The 13,303-nt window shown below is 50.4% G+C and overlaps 1 protein-coding gene across 3 annotated transcripts in view; it reads left to right on the forward strand.

Annotated features, from left to right (window-relative positions):
• The window catches only part of LRFN5 (leucine rich repeat and fibronectin type III domain containing 5), a 57,932-nt gene extending 44,880 nt beyond the window's left edge, over positions 1-13,052 (forward strand). Inside the window, exons 2-5 of one of the 3 annotated variants that reach the window (XM_032188158.1) lie at positions 3,025-4,432; positions 5,089-5,801; positions 9,999-10,065; positions 12,640-12,697. In XM_032188158.1, coding sequence (XP_032044049.1) covers positions 3,045-4,432; positions 5,089-5,801; positions 9,999-10,051 — 2,154 coding nt within the window. In that variant the 5' untranslated portion in view covers positions 3,025-3,044 and the 3' untranslated portion in view covers positions 10,052-10,065; positions 12,640-12,697. Of the gene's footprint in view, positions 1-3,024; positions 4,433-5,088; positions 6,271-9,998; positions 10,066-12,639 lie in introns of those variants that run through there. The other 2 variants (XM_032188157.1, XM_032188156.1) reach the window with 2 other exon arrangements.
• Positions 13,053-13,303: the final 251 nt, after the last annotated feature.

Below are 13,303 nucleotides of genomic sequence, written 5' to 3' on the forward strand. Positions count from 1 at the left end.
TCATTTGCATTGCCATGTGCACTGAGAGTGATGTAGGGCTGCTGGCACAGTGTGTTTCACTGGCTCAGCTGGTCAGAAGAAGGCTGGGAACTGGGAGGCTGCTTGAAGCTGTGCTTGCTCTCAGATAAGTTGCCCGTGAAGGCAGTTGCAGGAGGTGGAAATGGTTAGACCAAGGGTGAGGTCCCGTCTGGCACAGGAGGCGAGTGACCCGGCAGTTATGGAGGGCGAACAGGGTACCTGCGGGGCTGGCCTGCGGCAGCAGCTCTGCTGGGGGCTGCGCAGCGTCAGGAACAGGGGCACTGCGGGTAGGCTTTAAGTTTGCATTTGCTTATGTCGCCGTTTTGTTTGTAACAGTCTTTCCAAACTTGTCATCTGAAGCTTTACCCTCTGCTTTACTGAAATGCACCTTGCTGACTTTGTTTTAATCCTGCATAGCTCTGAAAATGAACTTGGCTGAATCTGAGAAACGCTGAGCGCCTTACTTTAATCACAGCTACAAATCTAAATTAGCTCTATTGTATTAGCAAATCTAAATGAGTATGGTGTTCCCAAGCCAGGATTGTTTGGGGATCTCAGCAGTCAGGCCATGGTAAGCTGCAAAGTTCATTTTGAATCTGTGTGCGCCAGATCCAGGCTAAAAGAGAAAATCCTGCCTGGAACAGGTGGGCAACTGCAGTGGTTGCTCAGGGAAGTGGCTCTGGGGGGGGGTTCCCAGCGGGCTCGGGGTGTTGTACAAGGTGGGTTATTTCTGCAGAACTTCCTTAGCCCACGGCCGGTGTCAGAACTGTCCTTTAGTTCTGTTTGCATCTGCAGAACAACCCCGATGTACAATGCTGACACAAGAGGTACAAAATTTAACCCACAAAATATATTTAAACACTGCTCAGGAGGTTTGCTTTCTGCTACAATTAATGCAAAAAATTATCCCCAACAGAGTGCAAAAGGTTTCGTTCTAAAGTTTTACAGTTTCTGACAAGAGCAGGCTGCCTCCCGTGAGGTTAACGGAAAGGGGAAACAAATTTAATTGGTGCATTTATAGCCCAAGAACGGCCAGTTTCCACTGGAGGAGTCCCATATAAATTGGTGCCACGTTGGATTGTATAGCGAGCAAATTGCACTCTCAGCTGGCTGTAAAAAGTAAATTTGTTTTTATATCCTTTTCCAGTTGTCAGATAAATAGCAGTTCTCTTCAGCAAGCCTTGCTGGTGCGTGGCAGCACAGCGGACATGCTGGCAGGTGCCAGGAGCTGGGCTCCCCTGCTCGGAGCCACCCCCTGCCAGGCCCCGTGGGAGGAAGGCCCGGGGTGCCGGTGGGGCCATGGGGAGCGCTGGGAGCGAGTACCGGCTGCCTGGAGCTGGCAGCACGCTGAGCACGAGCAGCTTCACTCATCAGGAGGCCATATGTTTGGGGATTTCACCAGGCGTCTGGGATGGTTCCCAACACTGCCATAGCAATAGGCCCTGCCTTCAGTGGCATATCCATTTTTGAACATAAATACGACAGTTAAAGACTTCTTTTTTCATTTGATGTTATTTTCCTTAATGAGGACTTACTGGTTATAGTCAGTAGTCATGAGAAATATTAGCAAAAGAGAAAAAAAAATAGTGTTGAAAGGCAGGTTTTAGGGACTTGTATTTTGACTTACCCTTGCTGCAGCTTAGGTTTGCATGGCAGCATGGATATAGATAGACTAGACAACAGGAGATTTAATTATTGTTGTAATATTAAATACCTTTAAATATCTGTGAAGATTCAAGAGCCCTGCATATGGTTAGCTTTGAAACTTTATTTTACATTATTTTTGTTAGTACACTTCTAGGATGATGATGTGTCTGAATAATCTAGTCTGTATGTGAAGTGTTTTAGCAATCCCAGAGGAAGCTGACTGCTTCATTTCCATTGTGGAGTCCTCCTGAAGACAGTTGCTTAAAGCTGAGCAGTTTTTCTCCTCAAACTCATACGTATTGCTCAGCAGGGCTGTGTTTCTGCCCACACTCCCCCCTTTGGCAGGGAGGCATACCTGGCACACCACTGTCTCCATCCACCAGTGGGTACTGCAGTGAATGTGCTGTGACAAAGGGGTGTTCAGAAACTGGTGGCATAGCACTTGTGAAGTTTTTAGCAGAGTCACTGATAGACGATTTCATTTAATTGGTGTGGGCACGGTTGTTATCTTCCTTGTTTTCATACTCTGTGAGGATACTGGATCTAGCAATGTAAAAGATAAGGCTAATTGAACTGTCAGGGTTTCTGGGATAAGAGTGCAGCACTGCTGTGGCATCAGGGAAAGCAGCAATACTCTAAAATTAGTCCATGTTCCACTTTTATTAAGATTGCTATTGTTTTTTTTTTTTTTTTTTTTTTTTTTTGAGGCCTTTTTTTTTCTTTGCTTGCTTTATTCACATTTTTGTTTATTTGTTTTTTTTTTTTTGAATGACACAAAATTAGCTCCTTCTGGGTTTATTCTGAAAATAGCATTAAGAGTTTAAATGTTTAGTAGAAATGGTTATAAACCTACTGAATGATTTAGAGGCCACAGAGAATTTTAGCTTAGCATGTAAAGCACACATGAAACATCCCTTCTTTCCAATATGCAAATGGCATTATCACAAAGTGGCTCTAGATCATGAGGTCAAGAGCATCTCTGAAAGTTCAGTGACTGCTTTGCAAGTCTGTGGATGAGCTCTAGCAGGAGGGGCTCAAAAGGCACCACTGCTGCAACATGTGATGCCACCAACTGCTTCCGAACCGCTTTGTCATTTGCATATAAATGTGTACATGTCCGTATATATATGTCTGTATCCATACATATAAAAATCTCAGTTGTTCTTCTGGAAGGTATTGTAGAAGCTCCTATGTCAGGATATGGACAATTATAAGACATCTGGTACTAAGATGAGAAAGAAAGACTGTTATATGAACCTCAGTTTCATGATTTAACCATAAATGGTTTGTCTTTTTTTTTTTTTATGATCTTACTTGCTAATCTTGCCAGCATTAACAGCCATTTTTTCTTCTTTACAGGCTCGTGAACCTAATCTACAATGGAAAAACTGCTTTTGTTTCTGCTGTTCATTGGCGTAGCAGTGAGAGCTCAGATCTGCCCAAAGCGCTGTGTCTGTCAGATTTTGTCTCCGAACCTTGCGACCCTTTGTGCCAAGAAAGGGCTCTTATTTGTTCCACCAAACATTGACAGGAGGACCGTGGAATTAAGGCTGGCAGACAACTTTGTTACAAATATTAAAAGGAAAGACTTTGCCAATATGACCAGCCTTGTGGACCTGACGTTGTCCAGGAATACAATAAGTTTTATCACACCTCATGCATTTGCTGACTTGCGCAATTTGCGGGCTTTGCATTTGAACAGCAACCGATTGACTAAGATCACCAATGACATGTTCAGTGGACTCTCCAATCTTCATCACTTGATACTTAACAACAACCAGCTGACTCTGATTTCTTCCACAGCTTTTGATGATGTTTTAGCTCTTGAGGAATTGGATTTGTCGTACAACAATCTGGAAACCATCCCCTGGGATGCCGTGGAGAAGATGGTTAGTTTGCATACTCTCAGTCTAGACCACAATATGATTGACCATATTCCTAAAGGGACCTTCTCCCACCTCCACAAGATGACCAGGTTAGATGTCACGTCTAACAAACTGCAGAAGCTACCGCCTGATCCTCTCTTCCAGCGAGCTCAGGTATTGGCAACCTCAGGAATTATCAGCCCCTCTACTTTTGCGTTAAGCTTTGGTGGAAACCCTTTGCATTGCAACTGTGAGCTTCTGTGGCTGAGGCGCCTTTCCAGGGAAGATGACCTGGAGACATGTGCTTCGCCCCAGCTCTTGTCTGGCCGGTACTTCTGGTCAATCCCTGAGGAGGAGTTCCTGTGCGAGCCTCCTCTCATTACCAGGCACACCCACGAGCTGAGGGTGCTGGAGGGCCAAAGGGCAGCGCTGAGGTGCAAGGCCCGGGGGGATCCAGAACCAGCAATTCATTGGATTTCACCTGAGGGCAAACTTATTTCTAATGCAACGAGGTCTGTGGTGTACGACAACGGGACGCTCGACATCCTCATAACGACGGTGAAGGACACGGGCTCTTTCACCTGCATTGCTTCCAACCCAGCTGGGGAAGCCACACAGACAGTGGACCTGCACATAATTAAACTCCCTCACCTGCTGAACAGTACTAACCACATCCACGAGCCTGACCCTGGCTCCTCGGATATCTCTACGTCCACCAAGTCAGGCTCTAATGCGAGCAGCAGCAATGGGGATACTAAAGTCAGCCAAGACAAGAAGGTGGTCGTCGCTGAAGCAACATCATCTACTGCTCTGCTGAAATTCAATTTTCAAAGAAACATACCTGGAATACGCATGTTCCAGATCCAGTACAATGGTACTTACGATGACTCCCTGGTTTACAGGTAAGGCAGAGCCAGCCCAGCCCATGCCCAGGGACCCTCCTGGCTGGGTGCTCTCCGCTCCTCCAGCGGCCGGCGGTGCAAGCCTGCTGGAGCAGTAATGTGGTGCTCAGCTCGCAGATAGGGCAATTGCTCTGAGTGCTCTTATTTTTGGTAATCCAAACGGACCTCTAATCCTCTAAAGTAATCTGATTAGCAAAAGGATTGTGAAGTTAGATGAGCTAAGTGGATGTTAACTCTCTCAGTTTTATGAAAACACAGGGAAAACACTGCCCGTGAATGTGTCCCTGTGAGCGCGCCCAGGCTGCTGTGGCAGTGCCTGTGCAGGAGCAGTGCAGGGATGTGCTGTGCACCCTGGGTGGATTTGTTCTGAGTCTCGGCTGTAACACTCACACCTTTCAAAACTGTATTTTTCTTAATTTCATCTATGTTTTCACTATGGTCTTCTCAAGACGGGCTTGGCCGAGCAGAGCTGTGCAGGGGGAGTGTGGCGGTGCCTGCTGCCGCACCAGAGCCAAGGCAGCTTGGGGAGGCTGGATGGGCAGGACGGGAGGACTGAGGCCCTGGTGGGGTCGGCATGGCTGGGGGCTCCGGTAGCTGGGGTGGGAGGTGGCTCTGGGTCTTCTGGGTCTGTTGACGCCAATCTCCTTGTCCCCCAGAATGATACCTCCCACGAGCAAAACCTTCCTGGTCAACAATTTGGCTGCGGGGACTGTGTACGACCTGTGCGTCTTGGCTATCTACGATGATGGGATCACCTCGCTGACTGCCACCCGCGTCGTGGGGTGCACGCAGTTCACCACCGAGCAGGATTATGTGCGCTGCCATTTCATGCAGTCCCAGTTCCTGGGTGGGACCATGATTATCATCATTGGTGGGATCATCGTGGCCTCGGTGCTCGTGTTCATCATCATCCTCATGATCCGCTACAAGGTGTGCAACAACAACGGGCAGCAGAAGGCCACCAAGGTCAGCAACGTGTACTCGCAGACGAACGGGGCTCAGATGCAGGGCTGCGGCGGGGTGCTGTCCCAGTCCGTGTCCAAGCAGGCTGTCGGGCACGAGGAGGGTGTCCAGTGCTGCAAGGCTGCCAGTGACGGCACCGCTCCCTCACCGGAGGCCGGCTCTGGCCAGGACGCCGCCACCACTACCTCCGCTTTGCCTCACGCGTGGACTTCCAGCGCTTCTGCCCCCCAGAAGCAGAAGCGGAAGCCGGGGCCAAAGCCAGGCAGCGAGCCGCAGAGTGAAGCTGTCACGAATATCGAGTCCCAAAACACTAACAGAAATAACTCCACTGCTCTGCAGCTAGCTAGCCGTCCCCCCGACTCTGACAAAGCGGCCCCCACGTACAAAAGAGCACAATCAAAGCCAAGTAAGTTTCTCACTTTGCCAGCCGCCACGTCCAGAGCCAAGCGCAGGCTGTCGCTGGGCGGGGAGCTGCTGCAGTGCCGCTGCCACCTGGACGCCCCGGGCGCGGGCGGACTGTGCTCCAGGCGCAGCCTCTCCGTGAACGGGATGCTGACCCAGGCAGGCCGCTCTGACGGGGAGAGTGGAAAAGCAACTTTCTCGAGTTCTGAGTGGATATTGGAAAGCACTGTGTGACCTGCCTTTTGTTTTAATTTTTATTTTTTAATTTAATTTTTATTTCAGTGAAAAACAGAGCACCAAACGTTGTGTGAAACTCCATCTCCTAGGGAATGGGATTTGGAAGTCCACTGTTGTCTCGCTGATTAATGGCTTGTTCTTGCGGGGTTCTCTATAAGCCACCCAGTGCACACAGGGTTTTATTTAGTTTCCATTTTGTTTCATTTATTATCAAAACTGAAGGCAACATTGAGAGATTAAAAAAAAAATAAAAAGAAAAAAATTAAAGGGTGAAAAAAGCATGATACAGCACCAGTGCCTTCCCTACTCTAGGACTGGCTTCCTGGTTCTGCAGTAGCAGAAAACAAAAGAGAGAGTTTTCACAGAAAAAGCCTTTTATAAAGGAAATGAAATTTCCTCCAAGCTAACAAATAACCACTTCTGGATCAATCAGTAAAATATTTTTTAAAATGGTCAGACTGTATATTTCTTTTCCGTGACAATGGTGTTGCCTTTGTTTTTAGGCAGATGCTGTACAGAAACAACAACATCGTGTTGTTATCTTGTGTAAAATAAAATACTCACTCGGTACACCCAGCCGGCCTCACGGTATCTGCCCGCCCTCAGCCCTGCCCGGCGCAGACAAGGAGAAGGAGGAGGAGGAGGAGGAGGAGGAGGAGGAGGAGGAGGAGTGGGACAGGGGAGCACTGGGGGAAGGGGCCCCCCTCTGTCCAGAGCCGGGGTATCGGTGCCAAAGCCAGGAAAACTGCCGCCTTTCAGCGCAGTGTCTGGGGCCAATACCTGGCCGATTGCTCCCAGCTTGTGCGAAGCTTGGTTTGCTGCATGGGACCTGAATTTGTTGAGCTCCAAGGAGAGCACTGGCAGCTCGGGATGGCAGGGGGTGATGAGGGCAGGGGTGGTGATGACAATCTGGTCTGTCTGGGCCTTTGGAGGGCTATTTCCTCTAAGTGCTACAGTTTGCATCAGGCCACGATGTAAAGACAAGCATATGGCAATAAGTGGTAACAGTTGAAACACCCACGTTGTGAGGATGACAAATGTGCTGCTGCTCTGCTCATTCTAAAGAAAAATTTACAATTACTATTAATTAAACTTGTAAGGTCATTGTGTTTAAATCAAAGACAGCTTAACTGAGCAATTCCAGTGGATTCTCAGATGCTAAACACTGGTTTTAATATAGGCTTTGTGACCATTAAAGCGATACAATAGTTAAATTTTATACCCCCTGTGCTTGTGCTTGAAGGAAATACAACCCAAGCAGATGCTTGAAGATGTCCTGGCTCTAAGCCAGCACATCCATGCAGCAGGTCGGCCCCAGGGCTGTCGTGGAAGGGGGCTTCTCCTCGCAGTCCTCTGGGACCCTGCCACCGAGGTGCTCCAGCTCTGCCCCGGGGCATGCAAAACCTTTGGAGGGTCTTGTCTGCAGTGTGCCGCTCCCTGCCTTGGCTGTCTGTCTGGGAAGCGTGGATCCTGGGTGGGGGTGGTGTAAAGCACAGGAAAAGAAGAGGCTGTTTCTTTTTTAGAAAGCCCTTTTTCTTCTTTGGAAGTGCAGAGACCAGAAAGGAAACGAAGCCTCAAAATTAGAATACCCGTTTCCTGCTGGAAAAGCTAAAAACATCTCTCCAAATTTCTCTGGAAGATCACATTCTTCTAGAGGGGATGTATGCACATAAATTAGCTAGTAAAATAGTGCACCACCAGAGATAGTGATATATTTGTCAAAGTGATGGTAGTTTGAAAATGAAGGCATTGTCAAGTATGGAAAAAATGAGTACTTACGTGCCCCATTGAGGAGCAGAATCTCTGCAGGTAGTACCTTCCCTTTGTGCTTGGGTAAGGAGACAGCTCTAAAGGTTTTCTGCTGAGGTACTTGTTTTAATTGTGCGTTTTAAAAACATCAAATGAAAATGCTTTATATGTTGTCTAAAATTGGACGTGTGTCTAATGTTTTGTGAAGGTGCTAAAATATTAATAGCTTCTGGGGGCTTAGGGGGCTTTATTTTTATATTTTTGATTTTTTACTCTAAGGAATCGATTTTCTAAACACTGAAGCTGAGTATTCTGTCCACAGTGCATTTGTATAAGCAGCTTAGAAGGACCATATGTCACCGTGTTTGATTTAATTCTGTGCTAATATTGCAGGAACAGTTAGACCTGGAAAGCTGAGGTTTCTTCTCATGCAGCTTTCTCTCTTCATCAGACAAGTATCCATTGGTATGCACTGAGCCACTGCCACTGCAGTAAATGTACAGCAGGACGTTTCACTTTATTTGGGCTTGATTCCACAGAAAGCCGTGTGGAGGAGGAAATTCTGTCCTTTCTGTTCTGCACGACCAGAGGCTGCCAACAGTTAGAGGCAGAAAAAGTGCTGAGATATTGCTTGATCAGAAGAATAACATTTATGTATGTTTGTTCAATGACGTGCTGGAAAATTTTCTAGTTCTTCGGAAACAAAAGTGTGCGTTTAATGAATCCAAGCCAGGAGTACCCCGCTGTGGGTGCTTGGTGCTCACACTGGCAGGCCCTGGGAGCTCGGGTGCTGGCGGGGTGCTGCTGAGACTCGCAGGGGTCTGCTGTGCCGGGCCCTGCTCCTGGCTGAGTGCCTCTGGCCTGGGGCTGTGCAAGGGGTGTGCGGCACCGCAGCCAGCAGGCAGACCCGTGCTGCTCCAGGTATCACCCGGCCTGCAGGTCGGCTGCCTTTTAATGATGCCTCTTGAAAATAGGTTTTACTCCTACTAAAATTTCTGGCACGTGCTTCCTTTTACATCTTTCGAAATGCACTCGTAATCCCTTTTCCAGAGCATGGTTGTTCTGTTAAGGAGGTCTGGTACGAATAATGTTTGGATGGAGAAGCAGGGTTTTGTTGGATAAAAAGTTTGTTGTGTTAGCTTTTCTTTCTGTGCTGCTTTCTGCTTATGTTTTGGACATGTTCTTGACAGTGAATATATGGTACTGCTCAGCTCTGGGTGCAAATGTGGCTTTATTTCTGGCAACGTGTCCTGGTTTGCTTGAAGCCTCCTCCCAGGCAGCCGTGCAGCCCTGCGGTAGATAACAAGGTGAATGGGGAGGATGCGGCTGCCAGCCGGGTGCCAGGCAGAGGTCCGGCAGGGGCCGGGGGCGTGGAGGTGCGTGTGGCCCGGTGGGCGATGCCCGCGGAGGGCTGCGGGGTCATGCCTGCCCTGTGCCGCAGGCTGCCACCCTGCCCTGTGCCACCGGTGCTGGCGGCCGCCACGTGACTGCAGGGACACGTCCTGTGGCTGGGCAGATCCTGGCAGGGACGGCGGGAGGCGGTGGCAGGGCCCGTTCCCGCAGTGCTGCTCTGCCGGCGTCCTCGCGGCCGTGCCTGGTGTGCAGCGTGGCGCCAGCGCCTGTCCCAGCAGGACTCCCGCGGCTGGTGCTGCACCCAGCATTGCTGCTGGAGGCTGGAGCTGTGCTCCCTGCGGAGCAGAGCTGGTTGCATGTTCCTGGAGGTCTGCTGGTTGCTGCCTCGTGCTCGCATGTTGCGGTCCTGAGTAACGCGAGCCAGCTGCGCGCCTGCAGAGCAGCACGAGCCAGCCGCTCGATGCCAAGCTCTGGTGGGTGGCAGTCCCGCAGGGCCGGCTGTCCGTGGGTCCTGCTGCAGCCTGCTGTCCCTGTGCCCACTGCCCACGTGTCCTTCAAAAAGCACAGCGTAGCTCTTCCTGCGTCGTCTGTAAAACCAGCACCCAGAGCCACAGCAGGCACTGTGCAGGGAGAGGCAGTGGGTTCTGTCCCCAGTGATTGATCCAACAAGCAAAAGTAATGGTCACGGTTGTTATCACTTACCGTTGCTTCTCTTCTTGTTAACTGGGAGAAACTGGAACCTCAGAAGTACTGCTTGCAGAGTGGCAACATTTGTCAACCTCGCAATATCTCCAGAAAATTTACTGTCCTGTTCTTTTAAGGTGCTGCTTGTAACAAGTGATGTTCTCTTGCTCTCTTAAAGCAACAATAACAACAGTAACAGAACAGCACAATGCCTTTCCCATGGTAACTTAGTAAGTAATTTTAAGGTAGGTCAAAGTTCTGGTTAAAAAAAAAAACAAAAAACAAAAACACAGCAAAATCAATAGGGTCCTGCTTACTGAAAACATGTCTCCAGTACTTTGCTTTTGCAAATGTCCTTCTGCACGCCTTCTAGCTCAGCACTGACCATGACACCAAAACGCTGATTGCCTCTGCAGCTGCGGGCTGTGGCAGCGTCTCCTCTCGTCTGTGCAGACGTGCAAGTGTGCGCTTTTGTCACAGGTGTGACAAAACGCCGGCTGCGTACCATCATTTTAAAGGAAAATGCTCTTACTGCACACGGGAAAACTTTCCCTTTATAGAGTTAACGTTAACAGCTACAGCCTAACAGTGTTGTGCAAGGAAAGCACTGCCCCATGGCAGTGGCTGTGCTACCTCTCCCACCCTGGGGTGCCCAGGCCCCCGTTGGGGCGGTGCTCCCGGTGCCCCCGGTAGGCAGCCTGCCCGCAGCACCCCGCTGAGCCTGCACCCCCTGCAAGGCCGTGGTGCTCACCGCTGTGCCTGCCCCAGCGCTGCCATGTCCCTGGGGCACCGGATCAGAGAGGGGACGGCAGCACCGACTGTCCCACGAGGGCTGCGGGGAGGTGGCTGCATTAGGCACATGCGCTTTGATGTTAGATGGAGTCAACATCATAAAGTAAAAAGAACAAATGTGCCGTGTTCTGAGTCACTCTTTGAAGGCTGTGGCCTTGCTTTCACAGAAACGCAGGTGTCTGTGAAGCAAAAGTGTGCAGGTTAGTGGGGCCAAAATTGAATGGGTTAAAGCATGTACAGCCTGGCATCAGTAATACAAGACCAAGAAAAGGCAAATCCTACTGATCTTGCTGATAGTAAGCTTTTAATACAATTGATTTATTCACAGAGCCAGGCGTGAAGGCTGCTGCTTTAGCAAGAAGGAAGCTTAGCTTGCAAGGAAAGAAACTAAAAAAAAAAAAGCAAACATGGCAAATTGCTGGCTGCAGAGAGACCATGAGTTTCAAACTTTGTCTCTGTGGAAGTAAGCAGGATGAGCTGTGCTGCTCTTGTTGTGCTGGAACAAGCCGTGTCCCCCTCAGGCCGTTTGAAGTCGTTATTAAATTGATATCAACCTCCCAATTGATAGAAATTAATAACAATTGATAACAATTGTTAACAATTGGGAAATTGGGAGCAAATCCATGTGCCTACCTTGATGCCACAATGCATGTCCCCCAGGGGAAGCCTGATCAGTGCTGGGGGGCACCTCTGGAGGGGCTACCCCTTGCCCCTCAGGAGGGCGGCCACATGCTGGAGACAGGAGAGCAGAGGAGGGGATGCATTTCCCTGCTTTTTTCCCCCCGTCTGTAGCTAGAGCAGCGGGTCCCCAGCACCGCAAGTGCACTGGGAGCTGCTGCCCTCCTGCACGTGCAGCATGCTGGTGGGGCTGCCCGAGCCCGTGGGGGCTACCAGGGGCAGCTTTTAGTGTGGGAATAGTCACAGCATGTCCCAGCCTGATGCGGAGCCTCATGGGCACTCGTTCATTAAACTCCTGGCTTTGCCCTGCAGCTGCTTTCGAGGCTGGCTCAGCACAGCTGCCTAGCTGGCCGGGGCTGTGCCATGGGGGCCCATTTCCTCTGTCATGTTGAAGCTGCCTTTTAAGGGTGACTTCTGCTGGTGCTGGAGCCCTGTGAGACACCGGGTGAGCCCGCAAGGTGCAGCATTTCTGTGGCTGGGAGGAGCCACAGGGCCACTGCGGAGCAGCTTTGGTCTCCCAGCATCAATGGGGATTTTGTGTGCAAGTCATGCCGTCTCTTCTGCACAGCAAATTTCATTTGGAGAGGACAATGAGAAGGAAGATGAAGGGTTCTGGCACCTTCGTTCTACTCCCTTGTTCTCCTTTGGGTGGGGTGGTGGTGGGCAGCACAACCTTCCTACGGGGTCGGTGGGCAGGGAGCCCCCCAGGCCCCGGCGCTTGGCTTCACGCAGCTGGGAGAGCTGTGACCCACAGCAAGCCAAGGGTGAGCTGAAAGCAGGGCACCTGGCTGTCTGGAGGGTACTGCAGCCTGGTGTTCCCAAAGGTAAGTGAGGCTGCGGGCCGGCAGGCAGCGAGGCCGCAGCCCTGCCCCGCGCGGCAGTGGCTCCCCGAGGAGCAGGGGTGCCCTGTGCCACCTGCTCGCCCTGCTCCCTGCGGCGCATGGTGCGGTTGCTCAGGGACAGCACTTACAAACCTGCACGTTTTCCACAGAGTGACTTTTTCACTTGCATGTAAACCTTGCAAGGGCCAGTGCTGGACACGTGCCCATCCACTGCTTTCTTTTGGTGTTTTCACTTCTGTGCACACTTCTGAAACTATACTAGGAGCTGAAATCCTTGCCGTAGAAAAGGGCTTCACCTTGGAGAAGGCAAAAGCCGATCTAGAAAATGGAAAATCCTCTGATTCTGGAACAATGATCTTTACCTGGTCGTTGCTTTATGTGGGCATTGTTTGTTTGTTCATTTGCCTTTTGCAGCAAGGGGCCAGCCAGCAGTCCTGCTGCAGCTGAGTGAAAGGCCCGACCCTGCGCTTTGTCCCCTCACTGTCTCTGTTCTGTCTCTTTGCACAGAAGCTGACTCGAAGGACACCTGCCCTCCTCCGCTCCCTGAGAACGTTGCCACCGACGTTTTTACTCGGCAGAAAACAATACGATTCCATCGCAGTGAAGATTGATGTGTTGAACCGTGCTCACTCCCATCAAAACTCTTACTTGAAGCCACGGCCAAAGCCAAGAGGCTGTGGAGGTTGGCTGTGTCGGATAAACTTCCTTCCCCAGTTCACAGATTCCCCATCTCCCATCTGCCACATTAAGTCTAAATTCCTTTTTTTCTGGTGTCTGAGGTTTTTATAAAACTAATGATGAAAAATTTGGTGGCAACAGCTGCAGTACCGGTCATGTTAAACGTTGCCAGTGGTGAGTTCACAAACTGTAAACATGGTAGCTTATATCACCTTAACGAATAAATGTTTTACTACGATGGAGCTGGCATGTGGGTTGATTCGGAGGGCAGTGCCCGGGGCTGTGACACCTCCTGTGTGCGGGTGCTGCTGCCCCGTGACCACGGCCCCGAGCGCGGTGTGGGACTGGTGCCGCGGTGCTGCTGGTGCTGTGGTGTGGGCAGGACACTGACTGTGCCTTGCCCCTGGTCCCCTCGGGAAGAGCCGCCTGGATCTCGCCCACCCCATGGCTGGGAGCGGGGAGGGGAGCCCCTCCTGTCCCTGGGCACCACCAA

Source organism: Aythya fuligula, chromosome 5 (genome assembly GCF_009819795.1).
Source record: "Aythya fuligula isolate bAytFul2 chromosome 5, bAytFul2.pri, whole genome shotgun sequence".
NCBI lineage: Eukaryota > Metazoa > Chordata > Aves > Anseriformes > Anatidae > Aythya > Aythya fuligula.